Consider the following 27,458-nt stretch of genomic DNA (forward strand, 5'->3'; position numbering starts at 1 on the left):
CACAAAGCCTTGCAAACACCATAAAATCTTCACCTTGCGAAGAACTTTCTAAAGAGGGTGATGTTTTCCTGGCCTTGCAACAATACTAATCATTGTTGATGCCTTTGTTTTGAAAGGACTATGACAGCTTTGTGTTACATTACTACTTCAAACGTGTATGATCTAATTTTAACCTGAAACTTACATGAGATCTCTTGAAATGTACATGTTTTTGACTAAATAAATATCATCACTCTAGGGGTTAAATAAATTTAATGATTTACATGTTATCATGCTGCTTTGAAGAATATTGTTTGAAAGAAAATATATTGTTTCAAATAAAGACAACCTAGTGACTGAAACCTTGAGAAACAATTCATACATTCAAGTAAACCAGAGAGTCTCCACGGCCATGTTCATCAATGTTTCATTCTACTTGTTTGTTGTTATAAAACTGCACATGACAACAGGTAAATCATCTGGACATTCTCGGTTTTAGGATCAATGATCCATGTCGCAGGTATGATGACAATTAACAGAGTCTGATCACCTGGCCTAATATCTTTCCTTTCACAACCAGGATACACTGCAAGGGACCAATTCTATCCCAGCATGCCCTTGAGAACCATTTTAGTCAGCTTTTATCAGTTGCATGAAGAATTCACCTCTGACTGATTTGGTAAAACCTCATAAAACCTGAACAAGTATATCTCATGAGATAACACAAGTACTTCCCAAAACATTTTTATCAGTCTGTCTAGAAACACACAATAATCATTACTTTCCCCAACAATTATTCAAATAAAAAATCTGTTACATGTTTGTTTGGTGTTATATATATATAAGTATACATGTAAATATTATCAGCATATTTAAGTTTTCAGTTTGGATGTATGTTTTGCCATGTGTGAAATATGCACTATGTCGGAAAGCGTATGTGAAATCTTCATATCATCTTCATCAACTGCATGCTTACGCCCTTGTGTCTTGAGAGTAGACACTGAACCCCTTTCTGTCATCACCTCTATACTAAGAAAAACATTCTGTTTAGTTGAAACCTTTGACACAGCTATATATTACAGTGAGACAGATAGAAAATAAAAATGAAGAAAAACTTGCACATTTCTACATGTAATTGTGCATTTTTATGTTTTATGGTGTACAAGATCATGGTATTTATCACCCACATGTGCGAGGCATGAACTGGGGCTGTTTTTGAGCTGTTTCATCTCTGGATATCTCCGTAATAAGGATATCAGTGATAAAATCTAGGACTCTTATCTGATTGAAAATTGAGCTTAAAAAAATATGACAGAGTCATCAGTCCATACAACTCAAGTTTTTTAATTCTCATTTTACAAACTTTATTTCCAAACCATTCTTGTCAATTTTTGTGAAGAGGCCTGAAATTCTAGACAGACAGACAATCAGTTAGGTGTCAAATGGAGGCTTACTTCCTGGCTGAGTTACACAGTTTTTTAGAGATTTTGTCTCATGAGAGAAAATCCTGTGAAGCAAAGTTGATTATCAGCCTCCAGAAAAGGTCAATAACATGTGGTTGTCTGGAATATAAGCAAGTGTGCCTGATAAATCATTGATACAGCTGGCAGCTACTTTGAAATTGACAAAATTGTCGTCAGTTTCACAGGACAGCAAAAAGCTATCTGCATATTGTTTCACATGAAGCATATTGTGATCTGCTCATGCGGAGGTGTAAGGTAGAGTGAGAACCTTCTGAGCAATGCAGGAGGATATCCCCCAGATAACTAGAACTCTGATGTTTAGGATGTGAAATTTACAACACCATCAAAGGTCTTCCTTGTGGTATTCCAGTCTAGACAGATTAGAACTATCAGAAGCTGAAATCAGAGCTGTACAATACAAGCTTGGTGTTGTATAGTTGTATGCAGTACTGGGATATATAAACAAGCCAGACACACTAACAAACCTCGTATATAGACCAAATATACCTCTACTTATCAAATGTAATGAACATTGTGTCAGAGTTATGGCTGTTTTACAAGAGGGGATCAAAAATATTTCGAAAAGACACTTGCCACAGAGCATGTGACTTCAAGGAAGTAACTTGTCCTGACTAATTTTCCACTTGCCCTGATTTTATGACACAATGCATTATGTTAATGTTTACTGGACTATTTATCAAAGAGTGATAATTTCACTCTCTACTAGCTCTACTTTATTATTATTGCGAACTTTAATAGCTTCATTATGAGCAGATATGAAATGCAGTCTGTAAATAATTGAGTCTGGACCACACAATCCAGTGATCAACAGCATGAGCATCAATCTGCGCAACTGGGAACTGATGACATGTGTCAACAAAGTCCAGACCATCTCATCCCGTTCGTCACCTCTCACAACAAGCATGGGTTACTAAAGATCAATATTCTAACGAGACCTTCATGGGTCAGTTTTTCTTGTTGGCAAAGTATTTGACAAAATGAGTGTTTGCAAAATAAATGCAAATTTGCTAAAATGGTGAGAAGCATTACTCACTCACTCACTCACTTGCCCAGCTCATTCAATCACTCATGTGATGACCCGTTAACGTCCAAGGTAGAATAGGCCTTCAGCAACCCATGCTTGCAATAAAAGGTGACTTTGCTTGTCATAAGAGGCAACTAACAGGATTGGATGGTCAGGCTTGCTGACTTGGTTGACACACATTATCGGTTTCCAGAAGTGCAGATCGATGCTCATGGTGTTGATCACTGGATTGTCTGGACCAGACTCAATTATTTACAGACAGCCTCCATATAGCTGTAATATTGTTGAGAGCAGCGTAAATCTAAACTCACTTACTCACTCTGTTGACCTCTGACTCATATACAAAGTCTGACCTGCAATATTTGACTGACATAAACAAGTGAAATACTAGTAACCACCAGAGACATATGACTCAGGCACAAGTACTGCTGCAATGCATATTTCTGGAAGGTTGTATATTCTAAACATTATAGTCTATGTATCTGTATGGTTACATTTATCTTCTCTCTGTTAACAGTGTCAATACATCGTTAGCTTTCAATATACAATATGCCTATCTATTTCTCATTCTTAACCATTTATTCAAACCTGAAACATCATTTACATGCATCTGTTAACACATTTCTGAAAAAAAAAAAACTGTTAGGGTTTTCTTATGTGCTTATTTTCAGTTTTAAATGTTTCGAATTTTACAGCTTGCTTATATTGACATATGCTAGGTAAAAGTCAAGGAGCTAGGATCAAATCCTTAAACCAGCTAAGTAAGAAATGCACTGTATTTCAAATAGTCAAATGATGTTCAAATTTGCCATTATTTGTTTCCGGTTAAGGGTGTTGGAGTTATGTCCCTTTAGATGTCTTCTCATGTCAGGTTGACAATTAAATCATTCAAATGAAGGTTTGTTTCTGTTGAAATAGTTTTACCAAGCCAGAGTGAACTCTACAATACATGTATAGAGGCAAGCTAAAATCCGATGTAATGGGTGCAACCATATATGGAAATATTATGGCTTTCATTACATAATAAATTATTCAGTATATACATTTGATAGTCAGAATTATCACATGAATTCAAGACAAAATCTTTGGTTAAGCAGGAAACACAATGCAATAAAGATTTTACAGCCACTTCACAGAGTACACTTCTCATTTTTGCTTTAGCCTGTCTCAGCCTTCATTTGAGTATTTAGGTGTTAAAGAAGAGACACCATGAGCAAAAGTTTGGTGTTGGATGAACAAAATCAGGATCTGCAAAATATGATTTCATATCAACCAAGAATACATTTCAGAGTTTGATTGAGTATTGAAAAGGCTTGAGTGCAGATACTACATTAGATGTGATGTGAACCAAACCACATGATAGGGGTTGATGTATAGCATGGGTGAGGGACTGAATTTAGTTTTATGCCATTTTAGCAATATTCCACGAATATCACGACACTGCACCCACATGGAGAATCAACCTGGGTCCTCAGTGTGATGGACATTTAACCACTGGGCAATGCCACCTTCCCTTATACAGCATCCTGTCCTTAAGATTCTCTAGTGTATTGTGGAAATAGTATACACAAAAATATCTATTACCATTGGCCAGTTTCTTTGGTTATTTTCTGTATAAGGGACTCAGAAAAAAAAAATGAAAAAAAAAAAAAATGATCGTAGTTGTAAACATTGCTCAAAGAATACATTTGATATGCAGAATATTTTCACATCTGTTTATGTGGAGACACCTCTTTGGTTTTGAGGGTAGAGTGTCAGACAGCAGAAGGTTCATGGTTTGATCTGGACCTCTCATATCAAAATATATAAAGAATGCTAATTATTGTTACCCTGCCTTGTATTCCCCACAAAGCAGATAAAATTCAGATGGCTCATGGTGTCTGAGTTGGATTTCTATGCTATACTGAACCTTTGACCACCATGGGCTTGCACCAGAAAACCTACAGAACCATGCAGCCACAGGTGCTGTTACAGTATGGTTCAAAATTATTGAGAATAGCTAAAGCATTTCATATTATTAAACGAGAACAAATCAGATAAAAGTGAATGTATTGTGAAAGTGAACTGACCTTTTCATGTTGTGTAGGTAACAATTTAATATTTTATCAAGTCTCCTTGAGCTTCACGGCACAGTCTAAGACGGGTAGGCATACTTCCTATCAGAGAGGTTAGTGTCTCGTGAGTTATGCTGTCCCAGTATCGGACCACTTCTCTCTTCATGTCTTCAATTTTTGTCAACCCCTTTTGATTCACACATTCTTTCATCATCCCCCAAATGTTCTCAATGGGATTTAAGTCAGGACTATATGCAGGAAATGGTAATGCAGTCACATTTTTCTCCTGAAACCACTGCTTGGCATGTTTTGCGGTGTGTTTAGGATCATTATCTTACTGCAAAATCTAGTCATTTCCATAAAACACATGTGCACTTGGAAGGAGAAAATTATCTAATATGTTAGTGTAGCGTTGACTTGTCAGATTTCCCTCAAACACACACAGCGGGGTCGTTCCTAATAAGGATATCCCTCCCCATACATGAAACTTTGGGCTGTATTTAGGTCGTCGATACAACGGTCCTGACGCAGACTTTGTCCATATTTTCACATTATTGGGACATACCCATATTGAGCTTTCATCAGTAAAAATCACATTTTCCCAGTCAAAGTTTTCATGTGCCAAACACCACTCAACACGCCTGTCTTTATGTTCTTGTTTCATGAGAGGAGAAGGAATTCCAGTCTTTTTCTCCCATCCAAGATCAATCAAATTTCTTCTAACAGTAGATTTTGATACAACTGTTGATCCCCTTTCTATCATTTCATACCTGATGTTGGAGATGCTTGCCCTTTGCTTTTTAGACGCTAAAATTCCCAGCCGGACGCGATCTGAGAAGTCCAATTTTCTGGGTCTCCCTGCTCCTTTCTGGTGCCCAAAGTCCTTTCCCTCTTTAAAATTCTTCCTAATCCTATACACAGTAGAAAGAGGAGTTCCTGTTCTCTCTGCCAATGTATTTACATCATTTATTCCTTGATTACACAACTCAAAAATCAACCTTCTTTTATCTTCAGCAGACATTGTTGACAGTGCTGAGGAAAATGACGTCTGCTACAAATTCAGGGGAGGTAACTCTAATTGTACTATACTCAGTAGGCCAAGATGAGTTACCTCCCTTATACCATTACTTAGTTTTAACTATCAGTGAATCAGTTGAGGTGTTAGGATAGCTCAAAGTAAGAAGAAAAATTCTCAATAATTATGAACCAGACTATATATAACTATAGCTATCTTGAAGGAGATAGAAAACTCACTTACCCCTCAAGGTAAGGTAATAACAAAGGATACAACTGGGTGTATATTCTATTAAACAACGTTTAACTGAATAACAGAGTAAGGCTCGACACTGAAATATCAAGTCGTATGTTTCATGGCTGACTCGACCAACAACTTCAAGAATACTCATCGAACAGTAAGACTCCCACATAAAATTTTGGTGCTTGAGTAATTAATATCTGGTTGATTTATGATGAAGACACAGAGGCATAAATGACACTGACTTACATTTGGATGTTTACATCTATGCTTGATACTAAACAACTGTTACCACAGCATCAAGCCAATGTTCTGAGATGAAAGGACAAAGATGGTTTTATACTTACTGACTGCTTCGATGACGTCTGCCAGCAACACCCCGTCTGTGATGTCTTGCTGTAGATCGGCAATAAACCGCTTATTGCGGGCCTTCTCCAGATAATGGTTGGCCCAATCTGTGTAGATCTGGAATAAACAGCATCAGTGTCAGGACAGATGTGGATACTACAGAATAATTCCATCTGGTATAAAATGGCAAGCTAAAACAAATAATGATGAATGGCACCACAATCAGTGAAAATACAAGATACTTCCTTTCAAAAACATATCTCAGCCAGATAGTGGTATTGCCATCATTATCCGTGTGCACAGACAGGCAGTGACATAGGACCACTTAACATAGGTGACCTCTTGATTACCACAGATGACCAAGCTCATTCTTATACCTATGAAGGTCCCGGGGGGGGGGGGGGGGGGGGGGGAAGAAATAGGCCTTCAGCAACCCATGCTTGCCATTAAAGGCAACTGTGCTTGTCATAAGAGGCGACTAACGGGATCGGTTGGTCAGGCTTGCTGACTTGGTTGGCACATGTCATCGGTTCCCAAATGCGCAGATTGATGCTCATGTTGTTGATCAGTGGATTGTCTGGTCCAGACTCGATTATTTACAGACCGCCGCCATATGGCTGGAATATTGCTGAGTGCAGCGTAAAACCGAACTCACTCACTCACTCATTCATTCTTATGTTCCAACGGGTTGTCACTATGGTAGAAATTGTGATTACCATGATTCTTACTCAGAGTGAAACCTTGTAAGGCCAGATCTTTCTCCCTTTTTTGTTTATGGATTTGACTGAAGCATGTTGCTGTCCCACACAGCTATATGATGGTACTGTGAGTGGACTAAATAATATTTATCTATTTGTTGAACAAATGCAGACATCACATCTCCAAGAATTGTACTACAGTGAATATATACATATGGAAATTAATTAAGCAACACCAAATTCAAAGACACATAAAAACTTAACAAAGTTTAACGAAGTAATTTTGATGATTGATTATTCAATTTTGATGTATTGACATACAGCATGAGCTTTTCATGGGTTGATATGACGCGCGTGAAGCTTGCACAGCGCACGTGCATTGCTTTAACCTCAACTTTCGAAAAATGCACTTTTTCCCTGGGGTGTTTACAAGCGCAGGTTGTCGATTGCATTCGGTTTTTCATTCATTTCAATGTCATGGCACGTAGGAAATTATCAGAGGCCACTCGTTGGCAAATAATCGGCATGAGGAATGCTGGTATGTCTCTAAGACAAATCGGGACTCAAATCGGACGACATCATTCCATAATTTCAAAACTTTTGAAAAAATACCGGGCCACTAATGAAGTTAAAGACCTGCCTAGACCAGGAAGACCCAGGAAGACCACAGTCCGGGAGGACAGAGCTTTACTGAGACTTGTACGGCGCAGGTCCTTCGACTCGAGCTCTCGGTTGAGACAGGAGTGGCTTCCAGGGAGACCCATCTCGAACAGGACTGTTCGGAATCGTCTGAAAGCTGCAGGATACCGGGCAAGGAGGCCAATCAAGCGACCCAGACTGTCTCCAGCCCATAAGGCAGCCCGACTGGCCTGGTGTAATGACCGTTTGCACTGGAACATTGCCTCTTGGAGGAAGGTCCATTTCTCAGATGAGAGCCGGTTCTTGCTGCACATGGTGGACGGTCGTACTCGGGTCTGGAGGCAGAGGAACACAGCAATGGCTCCACGGAACATCCAGGAGACTGTGGCCTTTGGGGGAGGTTCCGTTATGGTATGGGGGTGCATTTCCATGAACTGCAAGTTGGATATCATTACCATCCGTGGCAACCTTAACGGTGTTCGTTACCAACAGGAGGTTCTTGACAGGGCTGTGGTACCTCATTTTGAGAACCATCCTCTGGCAACGAGACCCATATTTATGGACGACAATGCTAGACCTCACAGGGCGCATGCTGTAAATGATTTTTTGCGGCAAAATGCAATTGACAGAATTCCATGGCCTGCCATGAGCCCTGACCTCAACCCCATTGAACATTTGTGGGACTTTATTGGCCGTCGTGTGAGGCAGAGAGACCCACCAGTCCATAATCTCAACGAATTGACGGCTGCCCTGCATGAGGAGTGGAACAGGATCCCCCAGAATCAGATCCGGAGACTCATCCAAGGAATGAGGAGGTGTCTGGAATCGGTGGTGCGTGCGCAGGGAGGACACACTAGATATTGATGAAAGTCGGTGTGCAGACTCTCAGATGACTGTTCTTTCTTTCCATGTGACATTTGTGTTAATACACCTGACAACAACGTCTGTGGATGAATAGTAAATTGTGTCCATTTTTTCATGAATTTAAGACAGTTTTAAGAATTTGGATTTCGTTGCAATAAAGCAAAGTCTTGATACTTTTTCCCTTTAAGTTGTTTGTCAGAGATCGTCTGTTGAATAAAAAAGTGTCAAACTATATCAACCCGGCATATTTTGATTGTCAGAACACTTCAAAGTTGCTCCAATAGAAAAAATTGGGGTGTTGCTTGATTAATTTCCAGGTGTATAGTAATGTTTCATGCACTTCCAAAAAAAGTAGGGGAACCTGAACTTTGAAATCTGGTAGAAAGAAAACCTGTTGAGAAGCATTACAATGGCATTCATCTTGTGTATGCAGCATCATTTCAATCTATCATCACTCGCAAACACAATGTATGGGAAGCATGTGCATATTGTGGGAGCCTCCTACACATGCATGGGGTGTCATTATGAATCTTGACATTTTTAGGCAAGTCGATAAATCAGTGTAGACCATTTTTTTCCTATAATTTTCTTGCATCTGTGCATGGTCATTTTTTTCAGAGTCAAATCACACACAACTGATGGAAAATTGTAAACCTGAAGTTTTCATATCATACTCCAGCCACCTAACAAGGGGGATAACTGAACGAACAGCTTTACTTTGAATTAAATGCATGTGGTGATGCATTCTCAAAACATCCATTAGTATTGTATTAACATTGATTCAGTCCAATATATCTCCCAATTTCGACAATCGTACATTGAAAGTACAGTTGCCCTCCTTTTTTTGGAAGAATATATACCACATTAAGAACTTTTTGTAAAACATGTTATGATTGGCTAATAAATACATCAATGACAACCATGTACATACAATGAAAACTCAAATAATGTAAAAGGTAACTTATCTAGATCTATGAAGCCATGATGCTAGCAAGAACTTTGAATAGTCACAAATGGAACCAGATCTCCCTGTGTATCTAACATTCAAACCCCAACAAATAATTTGTCTGTTTTCTTGTTCAGTATCTTTTATATGATGTGTATACTATCAGAACTTGTCTATTGCATAAACATTTCACTCATTCTGTGATATATATCATACAGTTTATATCACCTGGCTGTCTGTCTAACACATGTTGTATACTATTAAGTGGCTCTTTACAGATGTAAGTAGAGATAATGAAATTTTTACTACATTTTTATCTTTTGTTAATGCTCATTATTTTTTAAAGTAGTAACATAAATCGGATATAACTTTCTAACATATCTGCTAGTTTATTTCTGCACAGTTATATTTCAAGCAGACAGCATGGTCTTTTCCAGAGTTTATGTCTGGAATATCATGTACTTTGTGCATCACATACTTTGTGGATAATACCAATCACACAGGATCATATCCTTATCATATTTTCACTCATATATGAAACAGGTTTTTTTTAACATTAGGAAAAAATAGTGCAAAAATAAAACATTGGTGAAGGAGTTTTTACCCATCATCAAACCCAATACCACAAACCAAGGGACACAACTCTTCCTAGTCTTGATTACAAAGAATCCTGGCCAAATTGAAAGTGAAGAAGACTCATAAATTTGTGTGCAGAAAAATAATTGGGCCTGTCTGTGCTATGCATTAGACCTACATAAACAAGATACAAGTTTCATCAAATTGCCATGACCTCATGAAACTAAACTTGTATTTTCATATGCATATTCATGAGTGAGTTTCTGCTTTCCATCAGATACGTTCGCCAAACTGTGGTAATTATACACTTCAGACTGGAATCAAGACATTGGACTGGTTGAGATGTTTTCAGTCACAGAGGTGGCAAAACTGAAGAACATTGTGGAATCACAATGTTAACATGCAAAGTGTCTTCAATCGACTGAAGCTACTACACATCCATATGAAAATATTTTGAGAAACTGCCACTGAATTAGGAAAGCATTTATCACCATGCAGGGAATTACACTATACATATCTTTAATCTCTGCATGATGTTTGAAAGCACACATAATCTGGTGGACAGTGCTTCCACGGAATGAAAAATAATGAATATGCCTGTAATGTAAAAATATTTCAGTTACTGCAAAAATTAACCAAAATATCATATCAACATCTCTATAGACTGCCAAAACTTCTAATCATTTAGTGAGTGAGTGAATGTTTGTTGTCTGCCATGGTCAAGCTAATCGAGCTTCCTCACAATGGCCTGAATATATGTAAGTCTAGGCATAGCATCAGCTCCTGCATCATTGCTGCAGGAGGACTCACAAATACCAAAGAATTTGACCATAATTTTATTCCTCAAAGTGCAATTATCTGTAACTATGAACTTGAAAAAGGCATGTGCCTCTACAATCTGCTGCAAACATCTTCACCCAAATCAAAGAATTTAACCATTTTTGTCAACAGTAAGAACCTGAAAAAGGCATATGCAATTTAAAGATGACAAAAAGTTAATTCAAGTAAACATTTGCATAAATCTTTCAAGAGTTCCCAGAACATATACATATAAAACAGGGACATCTTCAGGACTATTAGTGAGCACAGTCCACAGGACAGTTGCTACTGTGTGAGTCAAAATATTGTTGATATTGAAATATACAACAGATGTCTCACAGGAATCAATCACTACTGAGATACCGAACATTCCATACCCAACACTAGAAATCCATTTCAGCAACATCTGCTACAGACGCATTGTGTCATTGACCGCATGTTATAAATGTCAATATCGCCCAGCTGTGACATATCATGCTATTAACACATGTCTATGTAGACAGGAGTCAAGATGTCCTTGGGTCAGCACGCAATGAAGATGCATTCTCTCAGAGTATCTGACCTTCGTGGCGAAGGACATAGCCTCAAATGAATATTTGATCTTCATTCATCCTCAACATTGAAAAACATTTATGCAAATTTCAAGATATCATCAGCTGACTACTATAATATTTTATTCTGTATCTTAGCGTCCCGTATAACCAAGTACATGTGACTACACACTACAATAAGCCTGCACAACTATTTCAACAGATTATGGGACGGTGGGGTCGATTAATGGTTAAAGCATCCGGTTGTCATGCTGAAGGCATGGGTTTGATTCCCACTGTGATATTGATGCAATATTGATAAAAGTGATATAAAACCATACTCACTCACTCACTCACAGATGCTTGTGTATATGTTATACATACACACTTTTTAGCTAATGTTTTCAATACTTAACAAAAATACATAAACACTCATAATATATGAACACTAAAGAAAGGTGATGCCAAAGGTTTTTAAAGTTTTCCCTGTTGAAAGTTGCTCAATGCTGCATAAAACCATTAAAACCAAGTAAACCCATGCATGTTTTCTGAAAGTTAAAACACCAAAACAACTCTAATGAAAACTGGTTTTCCATTACCAAATCCTGAAATTCAAACATTATGGTGCACTGAAATTCCCTCATGACGACCCACAAATCCTCTTTCTTCGAAAGTGTGAATATTCTGGTCCAATTATCCTCCCAATGGACCAATCAGCCTCTGGTCTGACTAGAAGGCCTTAAATAATGTGATCAAATATTGAAGCATTCAGATATTCAAACCAGGCGCCATTATTTCCCACAGACGGAATCCGACAGTTTCCCCTCCTGAGTTGTTCTTCAGCTTGTCAGTGACCATTACCAGTAATTAACCCTGACTAATGATATAACTTGGTAATTGCCCTGGGAGATTGGTCAAAAAGGACATATACAAGCACAGGAAAGGAACAGACGCCATCTCATGGACAAAATGTCAGTCGCTGTACAATACCAAATTTCAAATGTTCCATTCAACTGGAAAGATACTGACCATTGTACATACACAAAATAGTCTTAATACTTAAACTATTGCAAGTCTTTGTTAATGTCTAGGAATTACTGATACTAAGATCCCTTTTAGCAAGCTGAACCTGGTGGTGGGAAGATGAATGATTCATTTGGTCCAAAAAGTAAATTTGAAGCTTTCTTCATTCTTAAACTTAGAGTTCTTGGTTAATCAAATGCATGAAACACGTTCCCACATTCTAGAGAGAGTGAGTGACAGTGGAGATTGTTGCGTCCAAAGTCAACACTGTTCCTGCTATTTCACATGAAAGATGCTTGTCAGACAAAGTAGTGGTTGATAGTAAGAGCAACAATCCAGTGTAACCATGTAATCTTCATTTCAGCTGGATCTTACATGAAATATATGATCGCTGGGACCAACACTGACTTGGACTCTATGGTGGGATTTTTTGGGGACACTATAAGCCTCTGCACAAACCACTCTATGGCTCAATAATTAAAGTATTCTCTCTACATGTCTTCATCTGGAAGAGTATGAAGCCCACATCTTGCCTGTCCACCATTACAGCTTGTGCATAAGTGAACTGTGCTTTTGTATGTTGTTTAATGCCTACATTCAGCAATATTTCAGATATGAGAGCAGACTATAAAAAAGAAATACTGACCACAAAAATAAAAACCAGGGCTAATGAGCAATGTATCATCAGGGTGCAATGGCATCTAACCAATGAAATTACCCTAATCTGGTCACCTGATCACTCTCCTCTCAGTGGAAGCCAAACATAAAGTTGTAGGGTGTTTTGCAAAGTAAAATAGTGACAGTGAGATGTTATGCAAATAGAATCATCATTATTTGCTAGTTTTCTGTTCATGATACATTTTTGGGTTAGAAGATGCCACATCAAACATGTCAGCAAAAAATCCTCAGCTAACTTTCCTTTTCATGATAACAAACACCTCCTTCTTTAATACATCATACGTCATCCACATCAATATTTCTGTGGATTGTTATTATTGATAGAAATGAAATATTGTGACCCGCATGCTCCAGCAAAAAGCATCCCGACAGAGAACAATTAGACACCACTAACATCAAACCAACTGAACAACTAGTTCATACACCACTTAGATTCAAGATCGGTTACAGTTGTCTATTTCATTATACAGTCCTCCATTGAAGGAATCTGCTAATATTCTAAATATTTGATGACACGAGGCTCTAGATTATTGATCAATGTTCCATAGGGCAATACAGAGTTCTGAGACATCCTATCTCTCCATTCCAGTGCTGGTGAGATTCCCCATGGTTGACCTGAAATCACACTAGGGGATCAAGCATTTAAAAAATCTTTGTCAGCCCTTCACATTCTTTCATGTCCTTGGTCAATATTTGGACACAAGGTTAATGGTTTTATTTCTTGTGGAAGACATGATTCTAAGGACGAATTGACCTTTTGAACTTCTAAAAACATTTTGAGGTTTTTTATCAATAGTATTCTTAAAGTTGGTCTTTCTACTGAGGAGAGAGTAAACAACAGGAAAAGTTAATAAAGGTATTTGACATAAAAATTATTTATTACATAAATTAATAAGAAATTATCAACAACATACAGTTAACAGTTATCATAAGGTCCTGAAACAAAAATTTGACTCTTTTGTTATTTATGTGAAATTATTTGTATAAACTCTTCTGAACGTCTACACAAACCAGATCAAATATAGAGTGTCAATGCAAGAGCATAATCAGTCTAAATTATGTGCCAGAATAGATTCCATGGTGAATAGTCATGAAAATTATGTGAATGGATCAGTAGGGACACCAGGTGTTAAAAGTCCTGGTAATAAATTCTCATAATACCCATGTCATGGCCACAATCACAGAACAGGTAGAGGGACCTTCATCATCTTCTACAAGCAACAAGCTGCAATACATGACACTGTTCCTAATTTCTTGGTAGCCATAAATATTACTCATGTTTGGTAGACATTGGGGCCATCTAATTACCATTTTGATACTATTAGCCATTTTGTTTTGAGGGCAAGACCAATAAATTGGGTACTGTAGCTAACCAGAATTTGGTAACATAACACAATTCACAGGGAGCACATATTTTGGAATAGTTCTTTGTTTTTCATCACTGAACACTAGGAATTTAATGCCTTTCTTTTTTCTAGCAATTGAAAAAAGATGGAAATGAAGGCTGTGCAAAACAAGAAGCAACGTATACTTTCCACCAATATCAGTCTAAGTTAACTTAGTCTCAGTGTATTTCGTTACACGCCACCACTGAGTCTAACAAAACCTAGTAGAAGGTAGTGTCAGGTAACCTTTGAGCAACAATGACCTTCCAATCAAATGCGAGACGGTTAAACAGATTTAACCAATCAGACAACGGCTACTATATAGGGATCGGAGGGAGTTTCAAAATATTCAGGTCACCGACACAGATCTCTCCACAAACAAAAATCAGCATATAACACAGTTATTTGACCTGCAGTATATAGGCTTTGGGGTTTCTGTTGACATTAGCTAATTTTTCCACAAATTAACATCCTTGAATATTGTCAAAAACACTATTTTCAGCGACTGTTTACTCACCGTTGTCATGGCAGTATGCACGCCGTGTACATCACCCGGAAGCGATCGTATTCTAAATAGCATTTGGAATCGTTTGAGTACAACCTTTTCGAGATTAAAAGTTCATAAGGAATGTGTGAATGTGCACTTTCACGATTGGGTAAGCTGTGTTCTGATTTGGTCAATCTCAAAGGTTACCTGACGGGACCTCCCATAAGGTTTTGTTAGACTCAGTGGTGAAGTGTAACGAAAAGTACCGAGGATAAGTTTACTTAGACTGCACAAATATATTCCACAAAATCTGTAAAATACACAGGTATTTTTGGAAGTCTAAAGTAAGTGAGTGAGTTTAGTTTTACACCTCATTAAGCAATACTCCAGCTATATGGCAGCAGTTTGTAAATAATCAAGTCTGGACAATCCAGTGATCAACAGCATAAGCAATGATCTGCACAACTGGGAACCCATAACATGTGTCAATTAAGTCAGCTAGACTGACCACCCAATCCTGTTAGTCGCCTCTTATGACAGGCATAGCTGACTTTTGCGGCAAGCATTAGTAGCTGAGTACCTATTCTTCCCCGGATCTTCGCAGGTATGGAAAGATGAGGATGGACAAAGAAACTGATATGCTCACATCAACTGAGACAAGGTGAGCTAAACATAATAGTTTCACAAATGTTTTCAAATTTGACTAAAAGCAAGTGAAACTATGTTTCCAAACCATTTCATGCGCTTAACTTCTCAAAAGAATTTTAGCATAAAACACTCATTACAAAAGTGAATTGGAAATTCTTTTCACAAATATAACAAAAGTTCTTAATCACTCATGCAGTTTGTATGATGGCCAGTTAGAAATCAATGCATATCATCATTATCTGGCAATTAAGATTTGAATATTGATTATGATGTTGAAAATAGGACCATGGTTTGGGGAACATTCCTCTAAATGACCTCAGCTTTTAGAGATTAGTGAGTCAGCTTTTGATTAAAAAAATCAGGCATTTCTCAAACAAAGACATTTAGGGGAGAAATATGCCTGATCAAACAATGCATTGCAAACGGTTCCAGTCAGTTGTCAACTTTCAATTAAGACTAAAGTCATTTGATCAAATTAGTTGTCTTAATTTGAACAGATTTCAAACAATATTTTTTGTAATTATATCAAAAGTAATGTCTAATCACGTTTTTGATATTGCTAACAATGGCAATAAAGTAAATGAAAACTGAATTCTGCTACAGCAGATTACTAACTATGCGGTCTAGATCTATTTCTGACATTGTTAAAAATGGCAATAAGATCATAGAGAAACTAAATTTTGCTCCAGATGATTGATATCACATTGAATAAAGTCATATCTAGTGACATACCTTGATTCAAGGTCAATATAATTCTGTTATGGACACTCACAAAAATATAACATGTATATATGTTTGATATGGCGCAGAGTGTTCCTTCTGATGTTATGTAAATGTCAGACATAGTTTACTGATAACTATATTTATGACATATGAAAATGCCATCAAACTTTACAAAACACTACTTTCAATACTGTGATAAACAAGTGGCACTAATCCATAGGTTTTGGTAATCCTGTTTCATTTTGAAAAATAACTAGGTAGGTTGATGATGATGAGTGAGTGAGGTGAACTGTATTTTTCACTCATCCCTGCTGTTTCACTGCAACCATGTGGGAATAGAACCTAAGACTGCTTGTGCTTTAACCACAGGGCTACCTCACAGGCCAAGCTCATCAGGATACAAAAACTTCATCATTTCCAGTTTTCATCTGTACTATGTTTTAACCAATGGGATTGACCACAATAACAGATGCAGAAACAACAGTCATAGAAAAAAGTCATGACAGTCAGAAAAGTCACTGAGATATGACTGTATGTCATCCCAGTACAAGGCCAACATCTGGATGTATAAATATGTGAATTAATAGTTTTTTAACCATTATAACCATTTATGATGATATTGTTGAAAGATGCTAAATCCATATACGCATTTGTTACATACTCTATGACCATGAAATTTTAAACTCACTCACTCATTGATACGCTACTGTTACAGTGATATCAACCAGTCTCTAGTCATGTCATGACAGAAATGGTCTTGAATGATTTACGGTAACGTTATTGGATATTAGGGGCCAGCTCCTACTTAGTGACTCACACTTAACCTGGTGTTTGGGCGATCTGCATTAACTGCGTGGCAGGGACCTGCACTTGATTAAACTCTAATTAGTGGTATGCCTCAGCAATTTAACCCGTTCATCATGACCTGTCCACAAAGACATCAGCAGAAAACCAGCCTCAACTTTACAAATTATCTATACTTGAAAATTACTATCAACACTTTGAAAGTGTGCTTTGATGTCAATACAGTAAACATCTATTCTTAAAAATATGTTCTAGACACATGTCAAGTCTGCAGCACATCATGTTTTGCCAACAAAAAAACATAACTGCCACGTATATGAATCATCATGATTTTGCATATAAAATCTTTGGTAGAGTCAGTCTTGCAATTATTTTTTCAAAAAATAATTTCTTTAATGAAAACAACCCTAAAAAAGAATATGAATGACTTCACAAATATAACCAAATAGCAAATAACAACTTATACTACTAATGTTGTTCCATATCTTTCAAAAAGTGAAATAAAAAATTAGAAGAAATATTACATTGCCAAATCCCCTCATGTTAAACTGCAAGCAGTGAACTCATCAAAGTTTAAAAGTTATTTTCTGCTCCACCTACACAATGACAAAATTTCTAATGCCCATTAAACTAGAAGCAACCAACATCTCACTCGTGTTATAGTTTTTCAGGTATTAAGGTTGATAATTGTTCCTCAAGATTCACATGTCCACCTGCACTGGCTGTCAACTGTAACACACAATGTCACAAGAAAGATCTTATTTCATAAATACAGTGTAGACAGATTACTCCAATATTCCTAGATACAGAAGAAAAGTTGCACAACAACCTGAACACCTGATGTCATTACATCAGTATGCTCCAACAAAGTGTTTGTTTCTTAATCTACTGTAGATATGTGGTCTACAAGGAGTGAGTGAGTGAGTGAGGGAGTAGAATTTTATGTCGCTTCTAGCAATATTCCAGTAGGGGACACGAGAAATGGACTTCACAAATTGTACCCATGTTGGGAATTGAACCCACACCTCAGTGTGATGAGAGAGTGCTGTAACCAGTAGGCTACCCCACCACATCTGATGCACTAGGGAACAGACTGGGTTTGAACACCATCAAGAAAATGTCACTCAGTAAACAAGGGGTCAAGTCGCTGTGTAAAATTGTGTACCTCAGCTGCTAATACCAGATGTTAGGACCTTTGCAATCCTAGTATACAAATGTTGTCCATCAGTATAAGAGTAAGGGACTCACAATCCAAAAATCCAGTTTTATGCCGCACTCAGCGATATTTCACCCATGTGGCAGTAGTCTGTAAATAATTGAGTCTGGAATCGAGTCCAGACAATTCAGTGATAAACAGCATGAGCATCGATCTGAATATGTCAAGTTAGTTGCCTCTTACGACAAGCATAGCCACCTTCTTAGGCAAGTTTGGGTTGCTGAGGGCCTTTTCTACCCCAGACCTTCACAGGTATTGTTTCTGACACACTTCTCAATCTTGACACTAAGTTTTATATAACTCCTTTTCGTCACCATTGACTTGTCATAGTTTTGGACAATGGCATATCATCTCTAGACATAAATTACCAAGCAAATACATGTATACACTGTTACAGATTACATACGGATAAAGAATGAGCCTTGAGACATGTGTATGCACCATGTTGTGATATATACACCATCTTTCTGAGGATATTCAAGACATAGTAATCATTTGCAATGATGATCTAACTCTTTAACTCGTCACAAATAAAAATTATGACTTGATCCTTTGTCAAACACAGCCAGGCTGATCGTAATCCTTCAAATCAGGTATATCTCAGCCTCCACTCCATTGATTTTCCCATGACCATTGATCCAATGATAAATCCACAAGGGCATATAAACCCTTACTTGCACATCCATTACAGATTACAGGATAACAGCTGCTTTAATTACATGTTTTAGGTAGCATTTTGGACCCCGGAAAACATCAGCATTGGGAATACGACCTCCTCAAAGTTTAAAATTTTCATCATAAAAATATCCACCATGATGGACTTGGTAATGCCTCCAGATTAACAACAGCATGTTGCACTGTTGTTTATGGAAATTAGGGTAATAAAAATGCATGAACAACAGCAAGTATTAAGCCAGTGGTCTGACAAGGGCAGGGAAGCACCTGCCAGGTCAGCATGACATTCCTGACTGTCTGGTATATTCACTGCTATATGCTACTGCTATCCGGCTACATCCTCCCTATCCCACTGTCAGGTCACTCAAGCAGGGATGCAGGTAGTTCTGATGCCACAGCTGTGAGGCCCATCACAAGGATGCAGAATTGATAATTGATATAAAACACCATACACATTAAAACAGACAGATTGAACATGGGATGCTGAATACACTTGACCTCAACAAAGCAATCAATTGTTATTCAAACACAGGACACTCCTTTGGATAAGAATCGAGGACTATTCTATGCTGTTTTATCCAGCTGGTACATTTGTTTGTGAGTTACTTATCTATTTACCACACCCCTTGACCATGACTGGACATATATGTATTGGGGTTTCTTTTATTCTAGGGTCATTTATAGATAATGTCATGTCTACTGACATATGTATCAGCTATATCAACATGAATACAAATATCCCAGGCTTTCCTGCAATTGGTTTACTTTCATCTGTGAGTGTTGATATCAGAGGACATGAGGGTGAGATTCTATTTGTCATTCAAAATCACTTTTAATTAGTTTTCAATGAAAAATGTACATCTCTGAACACAGTACTGCCTTAGACTTGCAGTGCAGTGATGTCGAGGCATTGTGACATCATTAGGTTCATGATGTCATAGAAATGTTAGGGCATTATACAAAATCTAATGCCAAAACAATATATCTCCAAGTTGATATTTTTTATCTCACACAAGCAATATCTCCAGTGGAATAGAGTTTGGGATGATAAATGGTTTTACCACACTCCTTTGGATAAGAAATACACTGATTCTGATAGCAAACAAATGTCCATTAATGTTTTACTACACACTCTTTAATAATAGCTACTGATTTGGTTAGTTCATGAATAAACATGTGGAACTTTGGAGTTGTTTTGTTCTGGTATCATTTATTTCTTATCACACACTTTGGGAAAAGTCACTTCATGACTCGAAGAGATAGTGTTTTGGGGTCTGTTTTATTCTCTCGAATAACACTGCTTGGCTACAATCACTTCATATATTCAAGTTTTTACTACCAGTATAATTCTAACTCAAATAATAAGCTTTAACAGACACAGTGAGTGCTCACAAAAGTGTATTCTTCCCATTCAATAAATTATTCCAAAATGGTGCAGAAGTTGAGATGGCACGTCAGTCAATATGAAGCATAAGTCAATATGGTACATAAGTCAATATGAAGCATAAGTCAACACTGTGCATAAGTCAGTATAGAGTGTAAGTCAAGATGGAGTATACGTAAATATGGAACATTATTCACGATGGCGTTTAAGTCAATATGGAGCATAAGTCAACACTGAGCATACTTAGAGATGGAGTGCAAGTCAGTATATAGTATAAGTCAATAAGGGGCATAAGTCAACACTGAGCATACTTAGAGATGGAGTGCAAGTCAGTATATAGTATAAGTCAATATGGAGCATAAGTCAACACTGAGCATACTTAGAGATGGAGTGCAAGTCAGTATATAATATAAGTCAATATGGAGCATAAGTCAACACTGAGCATACTTAGAGATGAAGTGTAAGTCAGTATATAGTATAAGTCAATATGGAGCATAAGTCAACACTGAGCATACTTAGAGATGAAGTGTAAGTCAGTATATAGTATAAGTCAATATGGAGCATAAGTCAACACTGAGCATACCTTGAGATATGGAGTGTAAGTCAGTATATAGTATAAGGCAATGTGGAGCTAAAGTCAACATTGAGCATAAGTAAATATGGAGTGTAAGCCAGCATAGAATATCATTTAATATCACAAGTCAAGATGGAGCATAAGTCCAGAAGGAGCATGCATAAGTCAAGATGGAGCATAAGTCCAGAAGGAGCATGCATAAGTCAAGATGGAGCATAAGTCCAGAAGGAGCATGCATAAGTCAAGATGGAGCATAAGTCCAGAAGGAGCATGCATAAGTCAAGATGGAGCATAAGTCCAGAAGGAGCATGCATGAGTCAAGATGGAGCATAAGTCCAGAAGGAGCATGCATAAGTCAAGATGGAGCATAAGTCCAGAAGGAGCATGCATATGTCAAGATGGAGCATAAGTCCAAAAGGAGCATGCATAAGTCAAGATGGAGCATAAGTCCAGAAGGAGCATGCATAAGTCAAGATGGAGCATAAGTCCAGAAGGAGCATGCATAAGTCAAGATGGAGCATAAGTCCAGAAGAAGCATGCATAAGTCAAGATGGAGCATAAGTCCAGAAGAAGCATGCATAAGTCAAGATGGAGCATAAGTCCAGAAGAAGCATGCATAAGTCAAGATGGAGCATAAGTCCAGAAGGAGCATGCATAAGTCAAGATGGAGCATAAGTCCAGAAGGAGCATGCATAAGTCAAGATGGAGCATAAGTCCAGAAGGAGCATGCATAAGTCAAGATGGAGCATAAGTCCAGAAGAAGCATGCATAAGTCAAGATGGAGCATAAGTCCAGAAGGAGCATGCATATGTCATGATGGAGCATAAGTCAAAATGGAGCACAAGTCAAGATCAATATGAAGCATAAGTCAATGTGGGAAATAAATCAAGATGGAGAAGTATGTCAGAGTAAGGAGACATCAGTAAACCAGTATGGATCTACCATATTCCTACCTTGGACTTGAACCTGTCATTAAACATCCCATGTAGCTGATCTCCACCAATGGTTATCATATTGGTGCCTGTTAACTTGTTATCCATCTTGCTTTCCTGGCAGGTTTCCACGCAACAATCCTGTGTATATCCTTATATACTTGAACAATTCAGCTAATTCCTTATCGGTATTCACATCAAACCCAATAAAATGTGTTTTGCCATCCTCTTGAAGAATCCTTTCAAATATTATCTTATCCTGCTGCAGAGTCAAATTGATTTTTCCATAAATATGAAAACTAGTTACACAATCTGAGAATAAAAGAATTCTGCAAGATCCATAGAAATGTTGTCCAAGAATCCTGTCACAAAATGATAAAGTCTTGCTTTTATAAAATGTAATTATTCTCAAGGAAAACACTGATACTGGAACAATTCACTGCATAGTTCAATGAAATTTTCTTTGATGAATATCATTGAAAATTAATTTTCACAGTTTAAAAAAAAAGCAAACCTCTCAAACACAAGTACAAGTTTTTTTTAAATCAGCATGAGCAACCATCTATGAAAATGCCACAGGTCTATCCAAAGAACTTGACATGGAACACAAATTGTTTGTACAATTCAGAAAACAATCCTCAGAAACAATCCTGTACACAATCCACACTGAGAGACGGTATTGAATTCTAGTCTCCCAATGGAAGGTATCTCTGGAACTGCTTCAGAACTATTGTCTCAGACTTCGTCAATTACTGGAAGTGTGTTGGTTCTTCGCAAATTGCCAATCCCTCAACATATGTTTTTTTTTAACTGAAACCTATTCCCTGATGTTAAACCGGTAATTGTCGCTTAAAAAATTCTATCAATCATGGATTACAGGTCAACAGAACAATGCACTCTTTACATCAATGACACAAAGGAAACTACAAGCTTTCATTAGAGCCATAGACTAAATGACTGGGAAGCTTATGTCAAATAGAAACAAGTTCATCTGGGACAAAACCTGTTTAAATGAACATTTACATTTCAAATCCACACAAACACAGACATGATATAAAATTCTGCAGAATATAGAGATCCTTCTTGTACTGTCAGTCAAATTTACATTTCCAGTTCAATATGTCCAGACTAGATCATTACAGATTAAAACTAATGCTACCGTTGTGAATGTAACTATAGGAAACAGGAAATGGTTTCATGAATCATGTTGCAGCCCATCAAATGAACATTCTGTAATCTAAGAATCCTCCTGTCAATCACAAACTGAAACTGTTTTTCACCAGACAAAACTGGTCAAAGGTCACTATTGTCACTTAGTCCAGCTGTTGTCTGAAATTGACAATGGTTCATCCCAGGGTGTTCTCCAAGGTGTATCTTGCACATCAGTTCCTATATCATCAAGAATGGAATGTATTATCCCAGAAAATGGTAGATAGTAGAGTAAGTGACTGTGAAAGTCCTATAGCTGATATGAACAGTGGAATTAACACTTGCAGCCTGTCATTCAGCAGTTTGATAACAGGAAGCACTGAAATACTCAAGTGTCAATCACCTGAGAACATGGTATGAACATCAGTATATAACATACAGCCCAAGAAGTGAAAGGTACATGTGGCACACCATCCACTGAGTGTAAAAGATGCAAACACAGAGTAGCCACTGTGTACAGCACCATGAAATGTACAACACGTCAATAGCTGATAGAGATTACGTTGACATAACATCCATGAATAACAGAACGGCCATCGGAAATGTTGATTACATCCTGATCATGAAATGCACATCGTCATGCACTGCTATTACACCAACATCACTGTAAACAACATCACTGCAGACACCACCCTGCATATTTGCAACATCAGTCGTCAATTGCAATTCCTACACAAAGCCACATGCGTCAGTATCGCCAGCCGGCGCACAGAGAATGCCGGCACGGTTATCAACGAATAACAGTGGATTTTTGCTGATCTGCCTGAAATTCATGCATCGCTTGTTCTCCATGTGCGTTCACTCTGGACCATGCCATGGAACAAAAAGCGTGTCACATGACCCACAATGACCATGCGTCCAAACAACGTTAAAAATTGATTTCAATTTGAGCCATTGCCTCTTCAGTTGGTTTTGTCAAATGCTCGACGACCAGTGCCTCTCTCTCTCTCAGCCAAGAAATGGATCAATATGTATTTAATACACCGTTCATTAGCTGCAGGCCACACACAGGTAGCTTGCTAATATACTAGATACTGTGACGATGACAACACCTTGTACATTTCAGTTTTACAGAATATGGCTGAATAATTAATTGGTTTTATTTCACTCAAGTGTGAGGCTGTATTGATTCCTGATCTGAATGCTGTCATCTATTTCATCGAGGAAATGACACTTCTGTCCAAATTCATGCTTCTTGGTCAAATTTCACAAGTTAATTATTTAAAGATTTTAATTTAAATGAAAATGTGATACATTTAAATATTTTGTAAACTTTTTGTTTTGATGTTTGTTAAGTGTGCATGCATTTCAGGTAATTAATTCAAACTAAAAAACTAATTTTAAAAAATATAATTAGTCATGATGGTTACTGAAATGAATCATCACCAAGAGCTTTGTGCTGTTCAGTTTGGAGGAACAAGTTTTGTTAATGTGTCATAGTGAGAACCTCAAAGCAAGAGAACACTGTATTACAAGACATTTATTCCAAGAACAATGAATATGCATGGCATGAAAAAAAAAGAAGAAAATATATGCATAATATTTTGAAAGAACAAAAATAACTAATTTTTCACTTTTTGTTTGGGATCCAGAGGTAGTTTCATTACTAATAGCACTCTGGTCAGCGAATAATAATCATCAAATTATATTTTTAGCAAAACAATTCCTTTGCATAGTGACCTCTTGTGGTTGGATTATGCAGAATGTATCTTTCAGAAATAATGCCTTACATTTAAAAAGCAATGGTTACCATAGAAAGACATTGTTAACAAAGAGACTAAATGGTATCAGATCAATCAGGCCTTATTCTGAATTAGCAATAAGGAGTTTATTATCATCTTAGTTTGATGGTTAACATTTAGCAAAGGATCTGCTGTAAATAACAATCTCTTGACCAGGCAAACTGGTGATTGAAAGTGTGAGCATGGCTCACAATATCTGACTATGATCAGGTCACTGAGGCTGGACATATGACCATTTTCATTGCCTGTCACATGAAGAAAGCATCAGAACAAACAACTTGACACCATAGATCCCCATTGGACATATCTGTGAACATTTAATGTATGCCATCATCAGGTTGCAAAGAATGTCTTCAAGAGCTTTTATCAAACTGAAAATGAATTTCAGAATGAAATTCAAAGTACCCTTCTTAAAACACCTGCAAAAAGGTCTTAAACCTGAACAGTAGGAAATCAGAGGTGTGTAATTTTGAATTGATACCTCTGATGACACAGAATCTCTCTTGTCAAGAGAACATAATGTTGTGTGATATAACATCAGGATGTCAAAATATGCTTCAGTACACTTCTAGATCATTAAGTGTCTAATCATATTTCCCGAGGGCGTCAATGTCTGTCTGCAATGTACATGAATGAAATTCCTATGACTGCTCAAGACATTGTTTCTCCCTTCCGATCCCATCATAATTCATTGCATGACAATCAGGGGAAGTTACTCCACTGCAGCCAACCAAGCGTCTACATCACGAGTGCGAGATAATGTCTGATTGATTCTTTTAGCTTAGTAATGATACAGAAATCGATACTATTGTCTGGGAATCATGTCTATCAAGTGGGAATGATCCAGAAATTACATCGATGCGTCAAGTGTGTTGATGATATCTTGTACCTGTCACACTTCAGATGACACAACTCATAAAAATACATTTCTGTGACAGGAGAAGGATTTGATGGAAGAGGGGTTGGTTTAGAAGGTTTATATGATGCAGAAGGATTAATTTTCAGCAGATTTCCATGTTGAAGAATTGTTTCCGACACAGACGGAACTATATGATACACAATGCAATAAGAAGGATTTCTATGATCAGAAGGATTTATCTCATGCAGAAGGAAGTCTACATCACAGAATGATTTTTTTATGCAGAAGGATTCTGTGATGTGAAAGGTCTTGTGGTAATATAACAGACACACAAAGGTGATTGTCACCTATGTATTTCAGTAAAGCTAAACCTCAAGAAACCAATAACCTAGACAAACCAGGTTGAACAGTTAATAGATCTTCATACCATAGCATCAACTTTCCACTATGTAGTTTGCAATACAATAAATAACTGGAAACATACAGAAGCTCTTTACAATATGCAGTTATTTTCATTGGTTTACCAGTCACTCAAATGAACTATGTATACTAGTCCGTCGTACAGACCCTGAAGCAAATATATTCATGAAAACCCAGGCAAGTCTAGGAAATGTGGCAAGTTTAGATTTCCACAACTTCTGAAAATGAAGAAAGTGTCAGGTCTTCTTTTCATTATACGTTATTTATTTTACTTCGAGCATTTTTCTGTAAAATATCTTCATTTCAGAGATTAGTTGTTAGTCCATATGTAGCCTTGCAATGATCTTTTTAAAACACATGTCTAAAAGAAACATCATATCACAATATGGGGACAAGGCACACCTGGATGTACTTTAGTACAACAATGACACTCACACCAAACTGGATAAAGCTTGACGCTAGAACACAAAGTGAGCTCAAAATCAATACGCCTTGCTTTTACAACGAAAGCTTTAATTAAATTTCTTATTGGTCTGGATACTCAATAACAGAAAATACCATCTTTGACCAATAAGCACCTTAATTAAGTGTTCCCTGATGACCAGTCATTGTCAGTATGTTCCTGTCCCACCTTCCCTTTTTCTCCCAATACAACATTCACTGCCAGACAGCCCAGGTGCCCAATCCCATGTATCAGCTGATTAGGGCAGGTGCTTGTTACCTGCTCACCAATCAGTGTATTGATTAACGGCATATTCCTCACCTTCAGTACGCAGGTCATTGTTTGGCAAGCATGTCACAGTTTGGTAAGGCTAGCACTGTTTGGCAAGCATGTCACTGTATGGAGTGCTATGGTCTGCTATGATGAGAAATTTGTTAAATCTATGTTCACCTCTTCTAATGCACAATGCTATATTATTTTTGGTTGTTTACCATTTTGTTCATTAATAATCAGACATACTGGTCTTACCAACTTTATGTTTCTTTTCAGGTACAGATTGTACAACAATATAAGAAACATAATCATAACATTATTGCCTTCAAAATAAATAAATAAATAAATAAATAAATAAATAAATAAATAAATAAATAAATAAATAAATAAATAAATAAATAAATAAATAAATAAATAAATACGTTGGTCAATCAATCAATCCATTGTAACCTTTATTTAAGTGATACACTGCTGTCAGCATCATGAGCAATTCTAAATGACAATCCAGCTTTTTGCCATTAAAAGCTATAGAGTTGGTACACAGAATTATGTATGAAGACAATAATGTCACATAAGAAGCAGGATGCAATAAAAGACTGTGAAGAAATAATTCATTAGGCATTTGTCAGAAAGGAATTTGTTTTAGCATATGAGACATTATACTTTACGCTAACTTCTCTGGGGAGAAATAATAAAATGTCACAAGTTATCATACGTTATGTAACTCTTGCATTCTAAAGAAATGTTCATATTTCATGTGACAGATGC

At 37.2% G+C, this 27,458-nt stretch overlaps 1 protein-coding gene across 16 annotated transcripts in view; it reads right to left on the bottom strand.

Moving 5' to 3' along the window:
• Positions 1-27,458, bottom strand: part of LOC137288102 (neuron navigator 3-like) — a 514,936-nt gene that overhangs the window by 242,212 nt on the left and 245,266 nt on the right. For 15 of the 16 annotated variants that reach the window (XM_067820497.1, XM_067820495.1, XM_067820494.1 and 12 more), the window contains exon 2: positions 6,144-6,261. In XM_067820497.1, coding sequence (XP_067676598.1) covers positions 6,144-6,261 — 118 coding nt within the window. Of the gene's footprint in view, positions 1-6,143; positions 6,262-21,766; positions 22,216-27,458 lie in introns of those variants that run through there. The other variant, XM_067820482.1, reaches the window with a different exon arrangement.

The sequence above is a fragment of the Haliotis asinina genome, chromosome 6 (assembly GCF_037392515.1).
Source record: "Haliotis asinina isolate JCU_RB_2024 chromosome 6, JCU_Hal_asi_v2, whole genome shotgun sequence".
NCBI classification, from domain to species: Eukaryota; Metazoa; Mollusca; class Gastropoda; order Lepetellida; family Haliotidae; genus Haliotis; species Haliotis asinina.